Source organism: Canis lupus, chromosome 23 (assembly GCF_011100685.1).
Source record: "Canis lupus familiaris isolate Mischka breed German Shepherd chromosome 23, alternate assembly UU_Cfam_GSD_1.0, whole genome shotgun sequence".
In the NCBI taxonomy this organism is placed as follows: domain Eukaryota; kingdom Metazoa; phylum Chordata; class Mammalia; order Carnivora; family Canidae; genus Canis; species Canis lupus.
The window spans coordinates 31,394,274-31,415,620 of NC_049244.1; the positions used below are offsets into that span (position 1 = coordinate 31,394,274).

Below are 21,347 nucleotides of genomic sequence, written 5' to 3' on the forward strand. Positions count from 1 at the left end.
GTGGGGATCATTCATTGTACCCATTTTTGTTTGTTGTTTTAACATAAGGACTCTGCTGCCAGGGAAGGTGAGAAATTTCCCATGTGTCACCAGTTAGTAAGAGGTTAGACTTAGACTTGGATGTCTCCTGGCCTCATCCCCTTCCCCTAAACCATATGGTATGTGGGGTTTTGCAGGAAAGTCATAAACCCAATTGGTTAGTCTGTTCCAGCAGTGAGGAACCCATGAAAATGATGGGTCCTTAGGCTGGGTGTTCCCTGTTTGCACCCATGTCACCCATGTCATAAGACACATGCAGTCCATCACCCAGTGGGAGAGGGCAGAGGAGTCACCCAGCCTCTCACTACGAGGGAATCTCCTGACAAACTGCAATCCCCTGACAACCCCCCGTAAAAAAAAGGGTTATGTGAGCTTAACTAAGGGAATTCTAGGTCCCAGATTTGCCTTGAGATATTCAAATTGTACCTGGTTTCAGGTTAAGTGCCGCTAAGTGGGAGTCTCTCTACACTCTGGTTTCAGAGTTGCTATGGATCAGTGGAGGTGATAATTAAGAGAATCTGATTTTTAGAGTTAAGAAAAACTCTTAACTGGTGTGAACCTTTAGGAGGCCAATTGGCCTGGGTCCAGGCCTCAGGCACATGCGGTAAAATCATCAACATGTGAACAATTATCTCATTTCTACAGATCTTCAAAGAAACTGCCACCATAAACTAATTTTAGGGACTCAGGGCAGGTCTAAATGGATCAATCTTGCTGGGGAGGGAGGGGGAGGGGAACCTTCACTGTCAGGAAACTGTTCCGGGACAAGCTACCCTTCTTGCCCTTGTTGGTAAAATAGGGAGAGCTGCCCCCACCCTGACTCTCTCCTGGGCCTCCTTCTTTCCGGACCACCCAGCAGTTGCTCCCACCCTTTCCTCCCAATCCCTAATTTATAAACACCAAATTTTCTATAGTTCTCTGCTGAAACTTCTCCAAGACTCTTCTGAATGGTGGGACCAAAACCAACCGCACACAGCGTTCTCATCCAGGTCTGGCCAAAGGTGAGGCAATTTGAGAATTATCTGAAACTGTGTCAAAATTTCTGTGTCTTATTTACACCCAACCATGGAATCAACTCAGCCTCTATTTATTGTGTTGTGGGGATGGAGCAGAAGCAGGAGTGGGGATCCCAGCTCCCCTGCTAACAATACGAATAAGGATAGGCGGGCTTTCTGTTGAACGCGGTTCAACTCTCCTGTTGAACACCTAATCGGTCCACAGCGACACCCTTCCCCTATTTTCCCTTGAATTGCAGCGCCGGAGGCTTTACCTAGCCCCATCTAACTGTAGGATTGTTGGAAACAACCTCTCTGCGCCTTGCTCCCCCCACTCCCGCCTCCACTACCCTCGAGGAGCCTCCCCGGGGGCTCTGCAGTCCTCATCGCAGCAGCTCTGCCCTCGGGAAGAAAGTGTCCTCACCCTAAGGCCAGCTACACCCCCATCTTCTGTTCACCCACTTCCCATAACTTGCCGGGAGAGAGGCACCTGCTTCGAAGTTCCTGAACACACCGCGAGGGCCTGCTGCTTTCCTGGGGCCATTTCCAGCCCAGGAAGCACGCAGGGGTGGGGGGCAGGGGTGGGGGGTGGGGGGATTCTGAACTTCGCCGGCAGCAGCGCAGCAGCGAGGCAGCAGAGCCGGGCACTGCTGCTTTAGGGGAAGGAGAACATCCCTTCCGCCCCCCCCCCCCCATGCCTTCGGCTCTGATCGTCTCCAAGGAACCACGGCCCGTCACCCCCCGCCCCCCCCCAGCTCATCCCTTCTCCAAGTGAGCTCCCGCGCACGGAGAGGCGCCGCTCCACGAGGTTCTTTGTCAAAGGGCCGGTTGGTCACCCTCCGAGGGCACCGTCGGGGCCGCCAGCGTCCCGTCTGCTACCCCATGAAGGCGTGCGAGCGCGCAGAGGTCCGCACACACGCGCACACACGCGCACACACGCGCACACACGCGCGCACAGACACGCGCGGCCCGGGCGCCCCTCGCCCCGCCAGGCCCCGCGGAGGCGGCCCCGCGCGGCACGGAGGGTGGACGGCGGCGCCCCCGCCCCAGGTGCGCCCCCGCCGCTCGGGCCCCGACGGGTCGCGGCGTCCGCGCTCACCTTAATGTTGCTGAAGACGGAGCGCGGACAGCGGCGGGGCCGGCCGGGAGAGGCGTCGCTGCCGCGGCGCGCGTCGGGCTCGGGCCAGAGCCCCATGGAGGCGGCGGGCGGCGGGCGGCGGGCGGGAGGGCGGCGCGGAGACTGCGCGAGCGGGTGCGCGCCCAGGACTCTTATAGCGGCCGCCGCGCGGTCGCCGATGATGAAACGCGCTCTCCCTCCTCCCTCCTTCCCTCGGCGGTCGGAGGCGCCGCGAGCCCCCGCCCCCCGCGGCCGCCCCCCGCCCCCCGACAGGTGTGACGCGCCGGGCGCCCGCGCGTGACCTCGCCGCGCGCCCCGGGGCCGCCGGAGCCGCCGGAGCTGCCGGAGCGCGGCTGGGACCCGCGGGCTCGGGCGCCCCGGGGAGGTCCCGCCTGCCGGGCGCCGGGCCCGGGGAGGGGAGGCAGCGCTGGGGCGTCGGGGGAGCCCGAGGGGTGCAGCGGGGACCGACGGGCGGGCGGCCCGAGGGGCCCGGAGGAGGGGGCTGGCGGCGCTCCGGGGGCAGGAGGAGGCGGGCGGAGAACCGAGAGGCGCTGGGGCGGCGAGCGGGACCCGGGGGCTAGACGGGGCCGGGGCGTCCGGAGCGGGGCCCCCGCCCTCCCGACGCCCTCCCTCGGGGGGACGGGCCGAGCGGGTCTCTGCTTGTTTGCGCTCGCCGAAAACCGGGGCTCCCAGTTCCGGGGATGGCTCCGGGACTGACGCGCCGAGGCTGTTTGTGTCGAGGACTGATTTATATTTAAACTGCTCTTTGCGCTGCAGAGGGGGCCGCCCCGGGCAGGGCCCGAACTCTCTGGAGCCGAGCCAAGGTAAACTGCAGGCGCTGTCAAGTGTCAGCATGGCTGGGTCTGGCCTGAGCGACAGCAGCCAAGAGAGGGGGCCCCCCGTGGACGTTAGGGACGCACCCCACTGACCTCCTTCTCAGGCTGGAATAGAACATCGGCTTTTTTTTTTTTTTTTTTCTTCCCCAAGATTTTTTTCCACTAGGATTCCTACTGCACAGAAGAGAAAGAAGGTGAGGCTTTTCAAGGGAAGGCTAAGAGAAGTTATGCCAAAAGCAGCTGCGGTGAGGAATCCAGTTCTGGAGGTATTTTTCCAGCTCCGTGATTCCCGTAGTCCCCCGTGCAAGCCCACTCGACTGCTAGGAGAAGCACAGGGCCACCTTCAAGACCCAGGAAACTTTGGATAAGACAAGGACTCACAGGACAATGCCTTTCTGGGCCTGGGCTGGGCCGTCCTCTGTCTGTGGGCTTCCCCTATCCACCTGCAGTCCAAGAATTCCAGATACAACAGCACACGGTGCTGGAAGAAAAGCCGTTGGGCGGTGGGCCACCTCACTCATTCACAGAGTAAAGGGCATCTCGGGAGGCTTGCTTTCCGCAGCCCTGCAGCAGCCCCAGACCTAGAATAGGCAGGAAGCTCCGGGTCGCCAGGCTCCCCTTGCAGAGAACTTGGAACACAAGGACGGCTGCCACCCAGAGCATTCAACACACGCTGCAGTACCCATGGTGTATTGTCCAGGCATTCTGTTGGGTACTCAAATGCATGATTCCATAGAACCCCAGCATTAGCCCAACAGTTATAGGTTCTATTACAATCTGGATTTTTATAGATGATGATGCTAGAGAGGTCAACTAAAATAAATAAATAAAATGACCAAAAGACACACAACCAGTAAGTGACGGAGCTAGAACCAAACCCAGCTCTGCCTGACTCCAAAGCCCAGACTTGGAGCACTATCCCCTTTGAAAAGTTATCTATTCCAGCAGCCTCATTTCATGAGGAGCAGAGAAAGAAGATAACATTTCCATCGGAGCATCTCATTTCACAGAGAGCAGTGAAGGCTCAGGTCATGGGCACACTGAGGCTGTGATGTCTGGAGCATCCTCCTCAAACCCTGAGCAAGGCCTTGTCATGGTCCTCTGATAGAAATCCAGGGAAAGTCAGCTTCTCCAATCCTCATTTCATCTCATTCCATTAACCTTGCCCTCTGCCTACTTCAAGACCAGCATCATCTCCAAAGGTAAGGCCTAGTCAGAAATGCTCACCAATGATTATCTGCTTTTATCTGCTCTTACGAGGTGGGGTTAGCTAAATGTAGTGGAGACCTAACCAAAGTGGCTTCAGTGAGATTTCTTTGTCTCATAATAAAAAGCTTGCCAGGTGGGCACCTGGGTGGTTCAGTCGGTTAAGTGGCTGCCTTCAGCTCAGGTCATGAACCCAGGACCCGCGTCAGGCTCCCTGCTCTTTGGGAGGATTCTTCTCCCTCTCCCTCTGCCAGCCACTTCCCCTGCTTGTTCTCTCTCTCTGTCAAATGAATAAATATTTTTTTTTTTTTTAAAAAGAAGCCTGCTAGAATATAATTAGGGGTCATGACCTAGACCCCTACAGATTCCTTAGTGTGTGGCTTGCTCATTGTCATGAGATAGCTGCTCCACCTCTAGCCTCTTCTCTTAATTCCAAGTGGAAGACAGGAAACAGGAAAGGGTTGTGCTCACATCAGGGAAACAAATCTCTCCCATACATGCTTAGACTCTTTTCCTTAAGTCTTGTTGATTAAGATGAGGCCACATGGCTATACCCTCTGCAAAAGAGACCCTGAAGTGTAGTTTATGTTGTTGCTTTCTCCTGAACAAAATTGGGTTTCTGTTAGGGAAAAGGGGAGAAAGGATACTGTGTATTCAGCTCTAGGTGTCTGCACAAAGAGTAACCCATTTCCTATAAGCACCCCCAGGGTCTGTTTCCAAGACCCTTCCCAAATTCTTTGATTTCAGCAAATACTTTTTAGCACCATAGAAAAATATAGCACAAGGACAGGCCCTGGCTTCAAAGACTCCATGGCCTCAGGTGGGGAGCAAGAAGAGAAAGCCTGAATGTGTTGTAGAAAGAGACCATAGCTCTCTGTTGTGCACAACTACTATGGGGGCACAGAAGAGGGGCCCTAATTCATCCTAAGGCAGCAGGAAGGCTTTCTGGAGGAAGGAAGCCTCAAGCTGAGGCCTAGAGACTAGAAAGATTGGGACCTAATCTATCTGCTCCATGGTTTCAGTCTGTCCGGAGACCCAGGGACAGTGGGAATGTGTGGTAAAGAGGCTGGAACATTGACTGGCATGCTGTGAAGTGTGGGCCTTATCCCTGACACAATGGGGATAAGGCTCTTGGACAGGGGGTGCCCTGGGCAGATTTGCATTTCACAGAGACCTCTCTGGCAGCCAGGTAGGAATGCAATGGGACAGGTTGTGGAACCCCAGGAGCTATGATGAAGATGTTTTCTGCAGCAGTGGAGATGTTGTAGGGAAGGATGAGCCAGAAAAATGTGAGACACATTGCTAGGAGATGGCACCCAGATGTTAGTGAGGGAATGTTAGGGACGAACTCCAGGATCTGACTTGCATTAGTGATACCAACCCCTGGAAGAGAGAACCCAGAAAGAGCAGCAGCTATTGGGGAATGCAGGGAACCCCTGTGGGATCATTTTGAGTCAAACTTCCTGGAGTACATGCAGGTCTAGATGCCCAGCGGGGAGTTATATGAGTCCAGTGCTCAGGGTGGGCGCTGGGCAAGAGATCAGGTCTTGGACCATCCCACATGGAGGTGGTGGGTAAGCCTTGGGAACAAATGAGTCTCCCAATGAGAATGCATTGACAAGGAGTAGGCCTATGACTGGCCACAGCAACATTCGGGGGGGCACAGGGGAAGGAGCCAGCAAAGGAGACAGAGGGGAGAGCCCAGCACACAGAGAAGTAGACCAGCCGAGAAGTGGTGTTTCAAAGAGAAGGTAAGGAACACATCAGGTTGTGGAGGAGGGAAGGTAAGATCTAAGAATGGCCAGTGGGCTGGCAAAAGGCTGGCATTGAGGCCCTTGGCAAGAGTGTTTCCAGTGGGTAATGTGTGCAGAGGTCAGATTATGTGGGTTGAGGAGGAACTGGAAAGGAGCTTTCAGCAGCTTTTCCGGGGTTGCCAAGGGAAGAAAGAGAGGAACGAGCTTTGGGCTCTCCCCTCTGCCTGAATCTCTTGCTTTCATGCCGGACCTGTTGCATGCTCACACCTCCGGCCTTTTGCTCATTCTGTTCCCCCTTCCTGCACTGCCTGCTGCAGAGAGCTTGGCTTCTACCCTTCCAGAGCAGCTCCTGTTACTACCTGTTTCTGGGCCTCCACAGCAAGAGGAGAAACTGGTGTAGACCTGTCACATTCATTATCTATCCCTTGTCTCTCAGGAAACTAGATGTCATTATCCCCATTTTAGAGGTGAATAAGAATCAGGGCCCTTCCCTAGCACACACAATGTGTCTCTGCCTTTATTATCGTAGGTGATAGCAGAGACAATACGTGACTTTACCGTCAGACCTAGATGCTGACCACCCTTCTGTTCAGCTGGGTTACATTAGGCGGCCTGCTTAACCTCCCAGCCGCCCAGTGCCCTCTCTTTAAGCTGAAGATACGAATGCGCACCTCCCCAGGCTATCCTAAGGTGTGCAGCGCGTGAGGTCTCAGGGCTGCCAGCTGTCGTTATGCTTGGCAGTGCTGATGGGAATAAGTGTGCATCTAAGTCTCTTTTTCTAACTCAGCTGTGAGCTCCTTGGGAGCTTCTGCACTAAATCCCTCATTTGGTCCAGCATACGCTGATGCTTAAAAATGTTTATTAAATAGAATTGAGGGATCCCTGGGTGGCTCAGTGGTTTAGTGCCTGCCTTTGGCCCAGGGTGTGATCCTGGAGTCCTGGGATCAAGTCCCACGTTGGGCTCCCTGCATGGAGCCTGCTTCTCCCTCTGCCTGTGTGTGTGTGTGTGTGTGTGTGTGTGTTGTCTCTCATGAATAAATAAATAAAATCATAAATAAATAAATAAATAAATAAATAAATAAATAAATAAATAAATAAATAAATAAGGGATCCCTGGGTGGCGCAGTGGTTTAGCGCCTGCCTTTGGCCCAGGGCGCGATCCTGGAGACCCGGGATCAAATTCCACGTCGGGCTCCCGGTGCATGGAGCCTGCTTCTCCCTCTGCCTGTGTCTCTGCCTCTCTCTCTCTCTCTCTCTCTCTGTGACTATCATAAATAAATAAAAATTTAAAAAATTAATCTTTAAAATAAATAAATAAACAAACAAACAAACAAATAAATAATAGAATTGAGCTGAACTGAACTGAATTCCAAAACGACCCAGTGACCGGGGAAGGCCTCATTGTCCTGCAGCCTCCAAGCCATCTTTGTCAAGGCCCTACCGCCTGGGGCAATCCCTTCTGCCCACCGCTCACCCCCAGGCTCCTTGTTGTCCACCTTGTCCTCCCTGGTGGCTGGCACGGTTCCCTGGGCCACGTGCCCCCTACTCCTGCAGCAGCTGATGAGGGTCTCCTGGCAATTTGAATACTCAAGTGTGATCACGAATTAACTCTGGCTGCCTGGCTCCTTGTGCACGTACAGGCACGGAGGGGGACGTCCCCCAGGGACTGCCCCCCCCACGGCAGGTGGAGGGCACGTCTGCAGTCAAGTGCTCTACCACTTTGTCACGGTCACCAGTGGGGCAGCCTGCTCCCCTGTGGACCACCTTGGCCACTAGCTTATATTTTTATTTAACAAACACACAGTGTAGACAGTCCATACCTGGCACCAAAACAATGTTGACTCATTTAATCCTTAAAACAGCCCAATGGAAGGGGTTACTTTTATTAGCGCTACTTTATGTTTGGAGAATCTGAGGCACAGAGAGAGAAAATAACTTACTTGAGGACACATAGCTAGTAAGTGGCAGAGCCAGGATCTAGACCCTGGCAGCCCCGTACCAAGCCCCGGCTCCTTGGGACCCTTGCTCACAGAGACTGAGTCACAGCATGCAGGCAGGTCAAGTCGGACCCCCACCCAGAGGATGGCCCGGTAGGGGTCTGGAGCCCATGTTGGTGCCTGGCCCGTCCTTGCCCCCTTTGCACCCCTGTTGCCAGCACCACTGGCCTGAAATGAGGTCCGGGCAGAGCCTGGCCGCTGGGGCCCTCCTGGATCCAGCTCCAGCACCCCACTCCATTCTGCTCTGCTCTACTGTGCACATCCCATTCCCATTCCCGCACACCTACTGCATTCCAGTCTCTCTTCCGCCGTGGCATTTGGCCCACCCTGCGCTCCTACAGCCCCACATCTCCCTCTCTGGCCTGGAGGCCAACTTCGCCCTCCCTTTCCGAGTGACAAGAGGGGAGGGTGCTGCAGCACCCGGGTGTCCTGCCTCATGGAACCCCAGCCTCTCGACATGTCACCTGGGGTGCAGCAATGCTTGGGACACATAGAGATGGGATTTCCATGTGCTTCCAGGAAAGACTTTTCAAGGCCTGGCTGTGCTCTTCTCTCTGAGTCTGACTCGGTGGAGGTCACTCTCTGCTATGGCAGGAAGCACAGCAGGAGCAGGAAAAGGAGAAACCTAAATAGGCCTCACCCTGCATCCCTCCCATGTCCGTTCCCTGTGGGTGAGGAGCCCCAGCCTGTCCCCAGCGGCTGCACCCCACCCACCTCGGGTCACATGGAGGGATGCTTATCACAGCCTGTTATCCTGGGCCGGCTCATCACCACGCCTGGGTGATAATCAGCCACTGCCGGAGAGCTCATGCTTTACCTCTGCTCTTGCCCTGCTGGGCTCACACACCACGCAGTCCGTGAGCACCTACATCATCCTTGGCCCCGTGTGGCCCAGGACCCAGGGGATCCTGTCATCTGAATGTTACTGAGTAAACAGAAAACCAGTGCCTTGTCTCTGCCATGATGCTTGTTTTTAAACTTTGTTAATCTTTACATTATACTCTTTGAAAAATAACTCTGTCCTAACTCTACTGGGAGAGAGAAAATATTTGTTTCATTCACCCATCATTCCATACCACTATTTAAGCTTTGCTAAATTTCTATTTTTTCTAATTCTCCCCAACAAGTATGTTTTCACTTAGAAAACTCACCGTTAAAAGAAAGAAAAGAAAACTCACCATTTGCCATTTGTCTCCTCCTCTTTGACAATAAGCCTCGTTCCCGTGTTGAGAAGGGCTCATCACCATCCCTCTGAGTGCCAACGAGGAGTTTTTTAAACCCTGCCCTGGTGTTGAATGGTCGGGGTGTCTCTAATTTTTGTCTTTTACAAATAACAACTTGAGTAACTTTTTTTTAAAGAAGATTTTATTTATTTATTCATGAGAGACACAGAGAGTGAGGCAGAGATATAGGAAGAGGGAGAAGCAGGCTCCATGCAGGGAGCCTGATGTGGGACTCGATTCCAGGACCGCAGGATCACGCCCTGAACCGAAGGTAGATGCTCAACCGCTGAGCCACCCAGGTGTCCCTTGAGTAATTTTTTATTAAAAAAAAAAGTTTGCCTCAAGACTGTTTGCAAGCAGCGTAATTTAACACATTTAGATATTTTTCTCTATGATATTCAAAATCAGTCCTCAGGCTGCATTTCTACTTCAGTCCCTTCTCCCTCCCTGATATCCCTCTTAGCCCCTGTAGGGGGAGACCAGCGCCCCAGAGGGAATGGCATGGCTAATCTAGCTGGAGAGTCCACCTAGGCCCTGGGGATCGGGGGTCTTTCTTATTCCCAACAGCCCAGAAAACTCAGCTCAGGGAGCCAACCTAGGGCTGATCCAAGGATGCCATGGAGTGATGCTACCTTGATCCAAAATCCTGTTCCCTGCCCCTAGCTCTGGAGAAGGAGCTCAGCACCCAGGACTATAGGTAGATGGGCACCCTCCTGGGGAGTACTGGATCCCTCACCGTATAATCGAGGTATTGGACTTCACAGTCCAAAGGGGGGTTATCTTCTTGTTCTTTCCCTGCTCTGTCAACTTACTAGTTGTGTGACCTACGGCAAGTCATTTAACCTCTTGGTGGCACTTGCCACTTAGAGCGGCATGAGGAGCGAACTTGACTCACAGGCCTTCACTAATGATTGTTTTCTTCTAACTCAGCAGGGCTTCCCTCTTGGGTCCCTGTTCCCTCCTCACCTGTTCCCAGCTTTTCTCCTTAGGAGGCCTTGCTTTCTCCGTAACAGCCTTCTTCTTAAAGGCTTCTGCTCAGTAGAGCCTGGGAGACGATCGAGCCCCCTAAGTAGGCTTGTCTGGAGCCCCATCCTCCCCTAATGTTGGGTCCAGGAGGGGGCCACAGGATTAGGTGTCCTCCCAGGCCCTGCCGCCTCTGTCCTCCCCGGGTCTTCCCCTCTACATTCACATGGGAGAGTCTGGGGGTCCCAGTCCCATTCCTGGCTTTCAGTCTTCTTCCCTGGGAGCCCAAGTCTTGGGCTCCATCATGGCTATAGCACACGCACGCACGCGCACACACACACACACACCCTCAAAGACAGGCCTCCTTAAAGCCTTCTTGGCATTTCCTGGTTGGAGGTGCCCCTCCCTTCCTCACCGCCCCCTCACCTTGTCCACGGCAGGGTCAGTCCATGGAAGCTCTCGTGAGGGAAGTACGTTGAGCATCTTCCCACGTTCTACATTTCCCATGGTAGTCCTTTGATCCACTCGGGGCCACCTTCCTCCCCGCACCCTGTGCCCTCTCCCTGGTTCTGAATCTAGGTCTGGGCTCCTGCTCCCACCTGACCCACCCTCGCTTCCAGAAGGGATCATCTCCTCTTCCCTCTGCCTTGCTTCTTGCCCTTGCCTCTTCTACTTTTCCTTCAGTTGTCCAGGTCTGCAGCCTCCCCGCTTACAGGAAAGGCCTCTGCTCCCTGTTCCCCTCCCTCATGCACCTCAGCACAGCCTCCCCGTCTCCCAGGGCCTGTTTCCTTCACTCGGGGAAAGGGAATGGGCGTCCTGCCTTGCCAGGCACACACCCTCCCTGCACTGTTTGGACTGATCCTGTATCAGTGGATTGTGAGCCTTCGGGGCAGGGACCAAGTACAAACACAAGCGCAGATAGCAGGATGCCACCCACAGGAGACAGAGCAGGGATGACTGTCGGAAGAGCCTGCCTCTCCCCACCTCTCCGTCAGGAGGGACTAGTGGGGACGTGCTTATCGTGTACCTTATTTCCCAGTTGAACAGCACTTGGGCTGAGGGTGCTGGCAGCCAGTGATTGCTCTGATTACGACCTATTCTGCTGGGCTGTCCCTGCCCCATGCCCCGCCCCGAGCCTGGCTCTTCCAGGCAGCATCTACTGCTTTCTCAGCTGTAAACTTTGGGGCCTGTAAAGCTCTGTGGGGCTCTTCACCTGGGCCTGGGGTCCCTAACACACCCTGGGCTGTGTTCGCTGTGCACTGAGTCACCTGATGAGGTCAGTGGAAGTCAGGCCTCCTCCCTGGTCATGGGTCACAGGGAGGGAGTACCTTGCTGGGCATTCAGGAAGAGAATGTTCACTGCTCCTCTGTGAAGCCAGCAGGAGAGGAGGCTGAGGAGGGTGTCGGGGCGGGTGGCTTGGATGGGAAGATGGAGAGACCATAGCTCTTTCACCCTGGCATGCAGAGACTGATCCTTGAGGGGACTCCAGGCCTAAGAACCTCCCTCTGGCCACAGTAGTAGGATGACGGCCAAGGAGTAGATATCTGCTGTTGGCCTCCTCCAGAATCTGTCCCACTTCTTGTGGAAGCACCTGACATTCCTCTGGGGTACCACCCCTCCAAGCTCTCAGGTTATGAGCCCTGGTGGGTTCCCACCCTGGTGGGAGGTGCTTTGAAGCGCTTCCAAGTGTTAATGTTTCAGTCACTGACCTTTGTCAAAATCCACATCCATACACACTCACAGGAGAGCTCAGCTGCTTCCAAGTGCCCACATCAGACAGCCAGAAAGCACTGTTGTCTGGCGGTGACCCCCTCATCATGAACCCAGACTCTGTGCTGCATGCCCCATCTTCATAACAGCCAGTCGGGGAGTTCTGGTGGGAACCCACCAGGGTGGGAACATGGGAGCCAGGCCTAGCCACTTGGGCCCTCTGCTGGACAGTCCCTCAGGACAGCATGCTTTCTCCCAACACTGCCAGCAGTGGGGGCACCTCCCTCAGTGTTGGGGTCTGGGGCATTCTAAGGAGGAGTGAGAATGTGGGACAGAGGTAGGTCATTGAGCCCTGTAACCGTGCCTTTCATGCTCTGCCACGAGGCCTCTGCATCTGGACTTTGCAGTCCTGTGAGCTGGTAGATTCTCTTTATGGTTTAGGTTTTGTGGAGCTGGATTTCCTGTTGCTGGCATATTAGATAAATCCAGGAAACCAAGGTTTGGATAACACCAGGCAAGAGTAAAAGAAATGATAGCAAAATGTTAATAATCTTTCCATGGTGGGAATGTGAGGGTTTTTTTTTTTTATCTTTTTCTACATCTTTTTGATTTTAATGATAAATATTACTTTATGATGAAGTAAATAAGCTTTTTGAAAAACAAAAGAAGAGGGATGTCTCTGTGGCTCAGCAGTTGAGCATCTGCCTTCAGCTCAGGATGTGATCCCCGGGCCCAGGGATCGAGTCCCGGATCAGGCTCCCTGTGAGGAGCTTGCCTCTCCCTCTGCCTGTGTCTCTGCCTCTCTGTGTGTATCTATCGTGAATAAATAAATAAAATCTAAAAAAAAAAAAAAAAGAGAGAGAGAGAGAGAAGAATCACTGGACCACATAACCATTTTCCATAAGCACCATTTTCAGAATTGAAACCAAATCTCCATCAATCTGTTGCCTAGATGGGTGTTGGTCCAGCCCTGCTTTGACCTTGTGGTCTTAGGGGAGGGAGGGGTCGCTGCTCCTTACCACCTCTGCAAAATGAGACGGTGTGCGGGTGACTTTGAGGTGCTTCCAAGTGTTAATGTTTCAGTCACTGACCTTTGTCAAAATCCACATCCAGTCAGGGAGTTCTGGTCATTGTGCCCCTTTTCATGGGGAGAACTGAGACTCTGGGAGCCCCAGAACCTGCCTTGACAATAGGGCTAGAAAGGAGCAGAGTTGGAACCTGAAATGCAAACCATCTCATGCTAAAGTCCAAGCCACTGGCCATACCGTGATGCCACCTCTATTCCAAAACATTCCTGGATGACTTATTTGTCCCTTTCATAAATATTTACTAAGCACCTGTTATGCACATGACATGATTCCTGTTCACAAAGGAGACATGGAGGAGGTATAAGACACCAGCATATCCCTCCAGCTCATAACACAGATCTGTGACCTCAAGGGGAGTGTGTGCACACTGGTGGGGGCCTGGGACCACCCCAAGGGCAGTAAGGACAAATATATCACAACTATTTATAGATATTTCTGTCTCATGATTTTTAATTCCTATTTTTATGTGCTTATAACATGCATGATATCTTGATATAGTAACATCCACATAAAAAAATCAGGGTGTCTGGGAGGCTCAGCTGGTTGGGTATCTACCTTGATTTCAGCTCAGGTCATGATCTCAGGGTCATGAGATTGAGCCCCACCAGGCTCTACAGTCAGCAGGAAGTCTGCTAGAGATTATCTGTCTCCCTCTGCCTCTCACCCCAATGCATGCTTTCCAAGAAAAAAAATCAATCAACCTTTGATTGGTGTGCAATCAGCAAAGACTCACCAATTATATTAATGAGGCTATAGATGTGCAGCTATAAAATAAAAATTCAAGGTTATTTGAGGATTAAAATGAGAAAACAATGAATGTGGTAAGAGCTCAGAGGCCAAAGATGATCGGGAAGGGCTTGTAGAGAAGGTGGGAGCCACGTTAGGGTGAGTAGGCTCTATCCAGGCAGAGAGAGAGAAAGGCAGGCGTCAAAGGCAGTAAGCGAACCTCACCAGCCCCAGCTAGATTTGAGAGTGCGCCCGGCATAACTCAGGGAACGTGATCACTGCCCCCCCCCCCCCGTCCCTGCCTCCTCCCTCAGCCTTGGTGCCTGAAGAACATCAGCGAACCCTGCCAAGCACCCCAGCAGCCAGGCCCCCCACCCTGGCATGGGGTGTGCTCAAACTCAAGACCTTTGGCTCCAGATCCTTTGACTCCTCCACCCTCAGTCCCCTCTGATTCCCCCCAGACCTAACTGCTCCCACTGCCCCACCCTTCCAGCTCCTCTCAGCCTGCCTTGAGCCCTGGGTCTGTGGTCCCCACCACCCACCTCCTCAGCCTCTGCCCCCCTCTGCTCCCTTCTGCCTTTTGGTGGAACTGGCTTCCTCCAAGGGCCTACCTATGCCCTTCTGAGTGAAGCTGCTCATTCTCCGAAACCCAGGGCCAAAAGGGTGACGTTTCTCCAAAACGTCTTTCTCACTTCTGACAGCCAAGCGTTGCAATAGCAGCAAATAGTAAGGATAACGCCATTGTTCATGGGTCCCTGTGGCGCTTCTGTCTCTTGGGCCCTTCCTACCATGAGGCTCACATAGCCAACCCAGCAAGTGCTCAGCCCGTCTCCCCCGCTGGTCCCTTTCTTCCTTCTTCAAGAGCTTTTCCTCTTGCTTCCACTCCCATCCCACGACCGCCCTCCCGTCCCCATGTCCTCAGTGCCCGACCTCCTCCACTCGGGTGGCCTCTGCCTCTCAGCCACATCAGTCATCTGTGCACACACCTGGGGGTCGCCTCCACCAGGAGCTGCTCTACCTCTGGACACCCATGTTCTACTCTGGCCATATCCCAACCATCTGGTCTTGGCCTTGCCCTACACAGAGATGTGCAGTGCTTTAGCTCCTTCCAATCCTCCCATCTGTCTGTCCCCACCTATTTCCACTTCTTTCTAGCCTATAGCCTAGAGAATTCCATGGAAGAGCTGTCACTCTTCTTGACTAAGAGTGACTAACCCCTTGGATGTGCTCCGGGTCCATCGCCTTCAGCTTTCTCAGGCAGGATATTCTTTCCTTCCAGTTTCCTCCTCACCCTGAGGTCTTCCCCTACGGTCTCTTTTTCTTCTCTCCCTGCAGAAAAATTGCTTGGTTCTCATGCTATCCCCCACATTAATAATAGAGCAACTCCTTGACTTCCTCTTGCCACTGTCCTGGGTTTTTTGTTCTCCTTTATGGTCAGGCTTCCTGAAATCGTCTCTATTTTTCTCACTCACCATTCACAGCTCAACCCACTACTAAGCTGGCTTGGAGATTTCACCATCATAGTGGGATCACCAGGGGCTGGGCTCTGCTCTTGGCCGCTTCTCGTCAGCCTCACCCACTCTCTCTCTACTGAGCCTACACACCCCACTCATGCTGCCTCTCCTGTCCCCTCCTTGCCTGTTTCTCAGGCTCTTCCATGGCACTCTCTCGAGGTGCACCCCTCTCAAATGCCAGCACTCTAGTGCTCAGATCCTCTCCTCACTCTGACCCCGTGAACTCAGTTGCCTCCTGCTGCTGTGAGTCACACTAGCGTTCTCTAACCTGGATCCTGTCTGACCTCCAACCCACGCACCCTGTGGCCCCTGACTTCTAATCCGGACCGCCCACAGATGCCTGGAACTCAGCTGAGTGCATCTATCTTTTCCCCCAAACCTCTTCATCTTCCTGCTCATCTGTTACCCACCAACTCTGAGGCAGCAATCTCCGAGTCTTGCTAGACGTCTTTCTCACTTCTGACAGCCAAGCAGTTGCAATAGCAGCAAATAGTAAGGATAACGGCATTGTTCATCCAGATTATGATAATTCACTCTTTGGAACCAGGCTAAAGTGTGAAGAGTATGGAGTCTTGGCACTCAGACGGCAAAGATGTCCCCACCGAGGGCATCATGTGACCACCTGGGCCACTGCTCTGAACCTCATGCCACCCTCAATCACTCCACTCCCTCCCCCCATTCTGTCTTTTAAAACTGTTTCTGTCTCCCTCAAGGTCCCATTACCCTTCAGAAGTTAGCAAGGCTTCATGTTTTCATGCCCTTGTAAACTTCCACTGACTCTTCCATGGGATGTGAGTCTTGGCCATTCTCTCTTGGTACAAAAGCTTCACTGTGGCAGAGGGGAGGAGGCGTTTAGGCCCACAGTGATGGAAGAGGGTGGAAGACTGTCAGAACGTCCTCCGCTCCAGCTGCAACTTGCTTCTCTCCTCTTTGGTACGTCTGAAGACCTAAAACACTCAATGTAGTTCAAGTGCCAGAGTTCATCCTTTGCTAGTTATGTGAGATTCATACCCTTGGCTAGCCTAACTGCTCTTACCTTGCAAACAGACCATCTGTCCCTTTCCTGACCTCAGGTTACCTTGCAAAACATCTCTTCATCCACTTCTCCCTGAGAGACAGTGTCACAGGTCATATAGAAGCATGGCCTACCTGGCCTCTACGACAGCACATTTTGGTTCTGTTCACCTCTGCTGCTCTGCCTTCCCCACCACCGAGGCGTTTTAGTAGAAGTTGAAGAGAGAGGCCAGTGGCCAGCAGGTGGGCACTGGGAAGGCCAGACCCACGGGCCCCTCAATAAACAGTGGGATCTGTGTTCTCACCTGTAGACAATATGTGACAATACTTGCCTGGCCTGTGCAGATGCAAAGAAGATAAATTTAGGTGGTTCGTGTAGAGCAGTGATTCTCATATTTGAGTGTGTACCAGAAACACAGATCACTGGGCCCTGCTCTTGGAGCTTCTGATGTAAAAGGTCAGGGGTGAGGCCTGAGAACAGGCATTTCTAACAAGTTCCCAGGTAATTCTGCTGTGGGTCCAGCAACCATGCTTTGAGAATCACTGTCTTAGAGGAAATTGCCTTCTCCTGAAACCCTCAATGAATACAGCAGGCTCACATAAATGTGGGCCACTCCCATCAAAGCTGGAGGGATGGTTTCGGCTTTCCACTTTGGCTCAGCTGATGATGGCGAACCCCTCAACATCAGCTTGTTTCTGTGCCTGGACTCATTCTTGGTCCATTTCATTGGCTGGAGAGCAGGAAGTAGAAATTAATGGCCATTAATGGTGTGCAAGGCATAGGTAGGTGGTACTGATGGCCATCAGAGGCTGCTCTGCTGTTTCCAAGTTAGACTCGGATATTCCTTTCAGACTGTTGCATTTTCTCTATGCCTCATCCATGTGAGTTTTAAGAGGACACAAAGCCATGCCTCTGCAAAGGCTGAAAAATGTTATCAATCACATTCGGGATACTCGATTTCCTCTAGGACCCTGAGCTACCCAAGCAGCACCCACAGAAGGACTTTCCATGCACAGCAGATGCCAGCTCTGGAAAGGAAATGCAATGAACACATTTGCTGATGTGGACCTTGAGCACAGCCTCAACACAAGCCAGCATCGCTCCCCAGGGGCTAAGCCTCAGAGCCACGCCGTCTCCTTCCTCTCTGCCCTCTGTCTGCAAGAGGGACTGAATAAACAGCCTGTACCTTGAGCCCCCAGCCAAATGTCTGCCCTGTTTCCCTCAGCTACCAAGGGCTGATTGTATCTGCACAGGAAGAAGGGCACTCATGCTCAGAGGACTGAGGTGTATGTACTCATGAGCATATGAAGCTGCCGAGGCGGGGGTTGAGTTTCTTTGGATGAAGCCTAAAAATATTTGATATTTTCTTTGGCAAATACTGTAATAAAATGGTACTCACTTCCTTACCAAGACGCAGATCCAATTTAAAATAGCCATATTTTAATAAAACCAGTGGAGCAGTGCCTGGATCATTGCCTGGCACTCAAAAGATGCTCAATAAATATTTGTTGAATGAACTGCATTCATTCTAGCATAATCTGTCCTTTCCTAAACATCTGATGCGATCCTGGCTACTCTCATCTAGACTTGAGTTTTTCCTGTTTCTTTTAATCCTTCCCTTTTTAAAGTTCTCAGATGGGGCATTAAGCAAATCTTCTTTCATCCTGCAGCTGGCTGCCCAGGAACAATGAATTGGTCACTCAGCAGCTCAGAAATGAAAATCTCCTGGCCACAGGCTCCCTGTCCACTTGGCCAACCTGGCGGTCCCCTTCACTGGCCTCACCCCAGAAGGAGCCCCAACCACCTTCTGATGGTCCTCAAACTGGGGCAGCATTCAGGGCTGCCTGCCCTTCTCTGGAGATGAAAGGCCCAGAAATCCACAAGGGCAAGATGTCCTCTGATTATTTGAGGGCATCCCTCCCCTTGTAGATTCCTCATTGAGTGATGTCCCTAATTCCCAGGCCTCAGATTTGGGTCCTTGAAGGAGGACTAAAGAACCAAGAAGGGCCGGGGATGGAGTCAAAGCTCAATAAAAGGCAAATGAAAGATTGTTTTTTAAAGAATTGATTCGATTACCGGATATAAACAAACCTATCTTGCCTGGAGCCAAGATTTGGGAAGATCTGTTCACAGCTGGGCTTCTTTTTATGTCTGGCTCTCCTGGTGGATGGGGCTCTCAGAGCCAGGCCTGCAGAAATTTGGGCATAGGCCCTTCCTTAGGGAAGTCAATCTTGCTGGGCAAAGACATCTTACCTAAATGGCCAAATAATGTGATAATGTGGCCCAAGTTAAAGAAGTCAGCCTATGGCATATCACCGTATAATAAATGATTATTGAATTTGATATCATATTTTTCTAGTTTAGATTGAAATAACTCATAACCATTTACAAAAATGCTAAAGTTCATGTACCTAAGATCATTTCAAGCACCCCCATGGAATATACTCCTTTCCTTGGTCAATGTTGCTCAGGCCCCTGGCCAGGGGAGACTCCTCCTGGGTTGCTCCAGCAGATGACCGTTGTCCCCAGACCCTCAGCCCCTGCCCAGGTCCTGCCAGTTCATGCTGGCTTGGGGTTGGACAGTGCTGCCAGTCTGGGCTACGTGACCTGAAGTCAGAGCTCCAGGTTTCTGTCTCTGGGCTCAGATGCCAAAATGACTTCTTGGAGCAGAACTCCTGGGAGCAGAGCAAGCAGGAAGTCTGCTCCTTAAGACTGCCAAGGCTGGGGTCTGCCTGCTGCCCCTTCTCTTGGCCCTTTGTCTGCACAAATCAAAAGCAGTGCAACTCCCCTCTTTCCTGCTAGTTCTTTCAACATCATATCTAGCTCGTGACCTGGCATCTGTAGGGAAACCATGACAAGAAGAAATATGAGATCCTAGCAGGTTTTTGCGTCAACCTGCCAGTTATTTCAGCCAATGCTGATGTGGTGGGAAATGTGGCTGCTGACCCGCTTAAGCTGGGGGGTGGTGAGCAGGAGCCCAATCCGTGACTCCCTCACAGGGCCAGCAGAGGTGTTGACACATCCCCAAAATGCTGTGCAGAGAAGCAAAGCAGAGCGTGTTCCGGACATTGTATTTGAAAGCAATGTTCATCCCAAAGCGTTTCACAAGCATATAAATGAATAAATCAGCCTAAAATGTGATACTTTACCAGATAAATGAACAAGATTAATCTGTTTTCAAATATCGAATATTTTGTAATAAATATTGATTTTGTTGCTGTATCTCCAATCCAGAAGTATTATTAGTAGGGCTTAGAAGTGTTATTGAAGTCTAAGCATAAAAAAATCATATTATTTATTTTACAAATGTGCATAATGGTGTTAACCTGGATAATGTCATAGCAGAATCCAGCTCTGCTCTCAAGTGGGAATCACTCACGCAGATGTTCCCTGCATCATCCTCGCCTGAGTGCAATGTGGAGGTGGTATCTTCATCGGGTTTGCCTTCCTTCTTTCCAAAAGCATGTTCATGGGTGGACCTCCAGGGCCTTACGGTAAGCAAAATAAGTCAGAGAAAGACAAGTACCATATGATTTCACTCCTATGTGGAATCTAAAAACCAAAGCAAATGAACTAACAAAACAACAAAAGCAGACTCATAAGTGACAGAGGACAGACTGGTGGTTGCCATAGGTGAAAGGGATTAAGAGGTACAAACTTCCAGTTATAAAATAAATAAGCCACCCCCATGTAAAGTACAACACAGGGAATATAGCCAATTATACTGTCGTAACTTTGGTGACGGATGGTTAACTAGCCTTACATCATGTATATATAGATGTCAAAACACTATATTGTACACTTGAAACTAACCTAATACTGTATGTCACCTCACCTCAATTAAAAAAAAAAAGTGTCCATGAGTATCTTAGTCCATTCAGGCTGTTATAACAGAATAGCCTGGCTTAGAAACAATAGAAATTTATTTCTCACAGTTCTAAAGGCTGGAGGCCCAAGGTCAAGGCGCTGGCAGGTTCTGTGTCTGGTGATAACCCACTTCCTGGTTCACAGGTTGCTGTCTTCTCACTGTGTCCTCACAAAGAGGAAGGGATGGAGGAGCTTTCTGGAGTCCCTTCCATAAGGACACCTACCCTATTCTTGAAGGCTTCCCCCTCAGGACTTAAGTCTCCTCCCAAAAGCCTCACTTCCCAACACCAACGCACTGGGGATTAGGTGACAACATATGAATTAGGGTGGAGGAGACACAAACATTCAGTGTTTAGAATGGGAAAAGAAGAGAATGAAAATAAAAAGAGACCACAGAAGTATAAGCCCAGAGCACTATGCTGCTGGGTACTGCCATATAAGCTAAAACACTGACGTGAGCTCTGGGGGTCTGGGCATCAGTGAGACCGGCCAAAGGCTGTGTGAGAGAGGAGCATTACGCCAGGAGAGGACAGAATCTGCCCTCATGTGTAGATCTTTGACAAACCTCGGTTCTTTACCCTTGCAGGGCCTCTGAAGTGGACCGCACACGCAGTGGATATAAGCACCAGGTTAGCGTCGTCAGATAAAATGCTGGGTGTCCAGTTCAATGTGAATCTCTGAAAAACAACAAATATTGCAGGAACAGACTTTCACTAAAAAAAGAATTACTGGTCATTTATCGAAAATTCACATTTAACTGGGTGATCTTTATTTTTACTTGATAAATTTAGCAAGCCAACACAAGGTGGCTGAGGGCCATGAGGGGCCAAGTCCAGGTGGTGACAAGCATCCAGCCTGGTCAGGCCTCTCCAGACTACATAAGCAAGTGCAGGTCGGGGGTGCCCACGGTCGGGTGGCAGCAAAGCCACTCTTGAGTGACCTCCCAGAGAATGAGTCCATTTAATCCATTCTACAAGCAGGTGTCCTTGTACCGGCATTTCATCTCAGACACATGCAGCATCTCAGTGAGATAAAAATAAGCAACAGCCAAAGTTAATGTGAAGATTGAGGGTGAGAAACTGAATCTAGATGTTTTCCATCAAACATGTTATTGTTTCTCTGTTTGAGGTCTTAGATGTCAAACGTTTAATGAGAAAAAGACTTAGAGAGAGTTCTCACTCTTGACTTGTTCTGTGAATTGGGAAAAGACTATCATTATTTTATTTGAAATGAAGAACATACATATTCCTGAGGAATGTCAAAGATCCACCAAGACACAAACAACACGGGTGGAGCC

The 21,347-nt window shown here is 51.5% G+C and overlaps 1 protein-coding gene and 1 long non-coding RNA gene across 3 annotated transcripts in view; one reads left to right on the forward strand and one right to left on the reverse strand.

The window, feature by feature from the left end:
* SLCO2A1 (solute carrier organic anion transporter family member 2A1) overlaps nucleotides 1-2,229 on the reverse strand; it is a 78,864-nt gene extending 76,635 nt beyond the window's left edge. Inside the window, 1 exon segment of the mRNA NM_001011558.1 lies at nucleotides 2,134-2,229. Within this exon segment, the coding sequence (NP_001011558.1) occupies nucleotides 2,134-2,229 (96 nt within the window).
* LOC111091940 lies at nucleotides 860-20,757 on the forward strand. 2 transcript variants are annotated; one of them, XR_005377039.1, is made up of 4 exons: nucleotides 860-1,040; nucleotides 3,139-4,189; nucleotides 19,529-19,677; nucleotides 20,637-20,757. It is a non-coding gene; the product is annotated as an uncharacterized LOC111091940 (long non-coding RNA). The 2 variants fall into 2 exon arrangements; XR_005377040.1 differs by lacking the exons at nucleotides 19,529-19,677; nucleotides 20,637-20,757 and adding an exon at nucleotides 17,151-18,213.
* The last annotated feature ends 590 nt before the right edge of the window (nucleotides 20,758-21,347 follow it).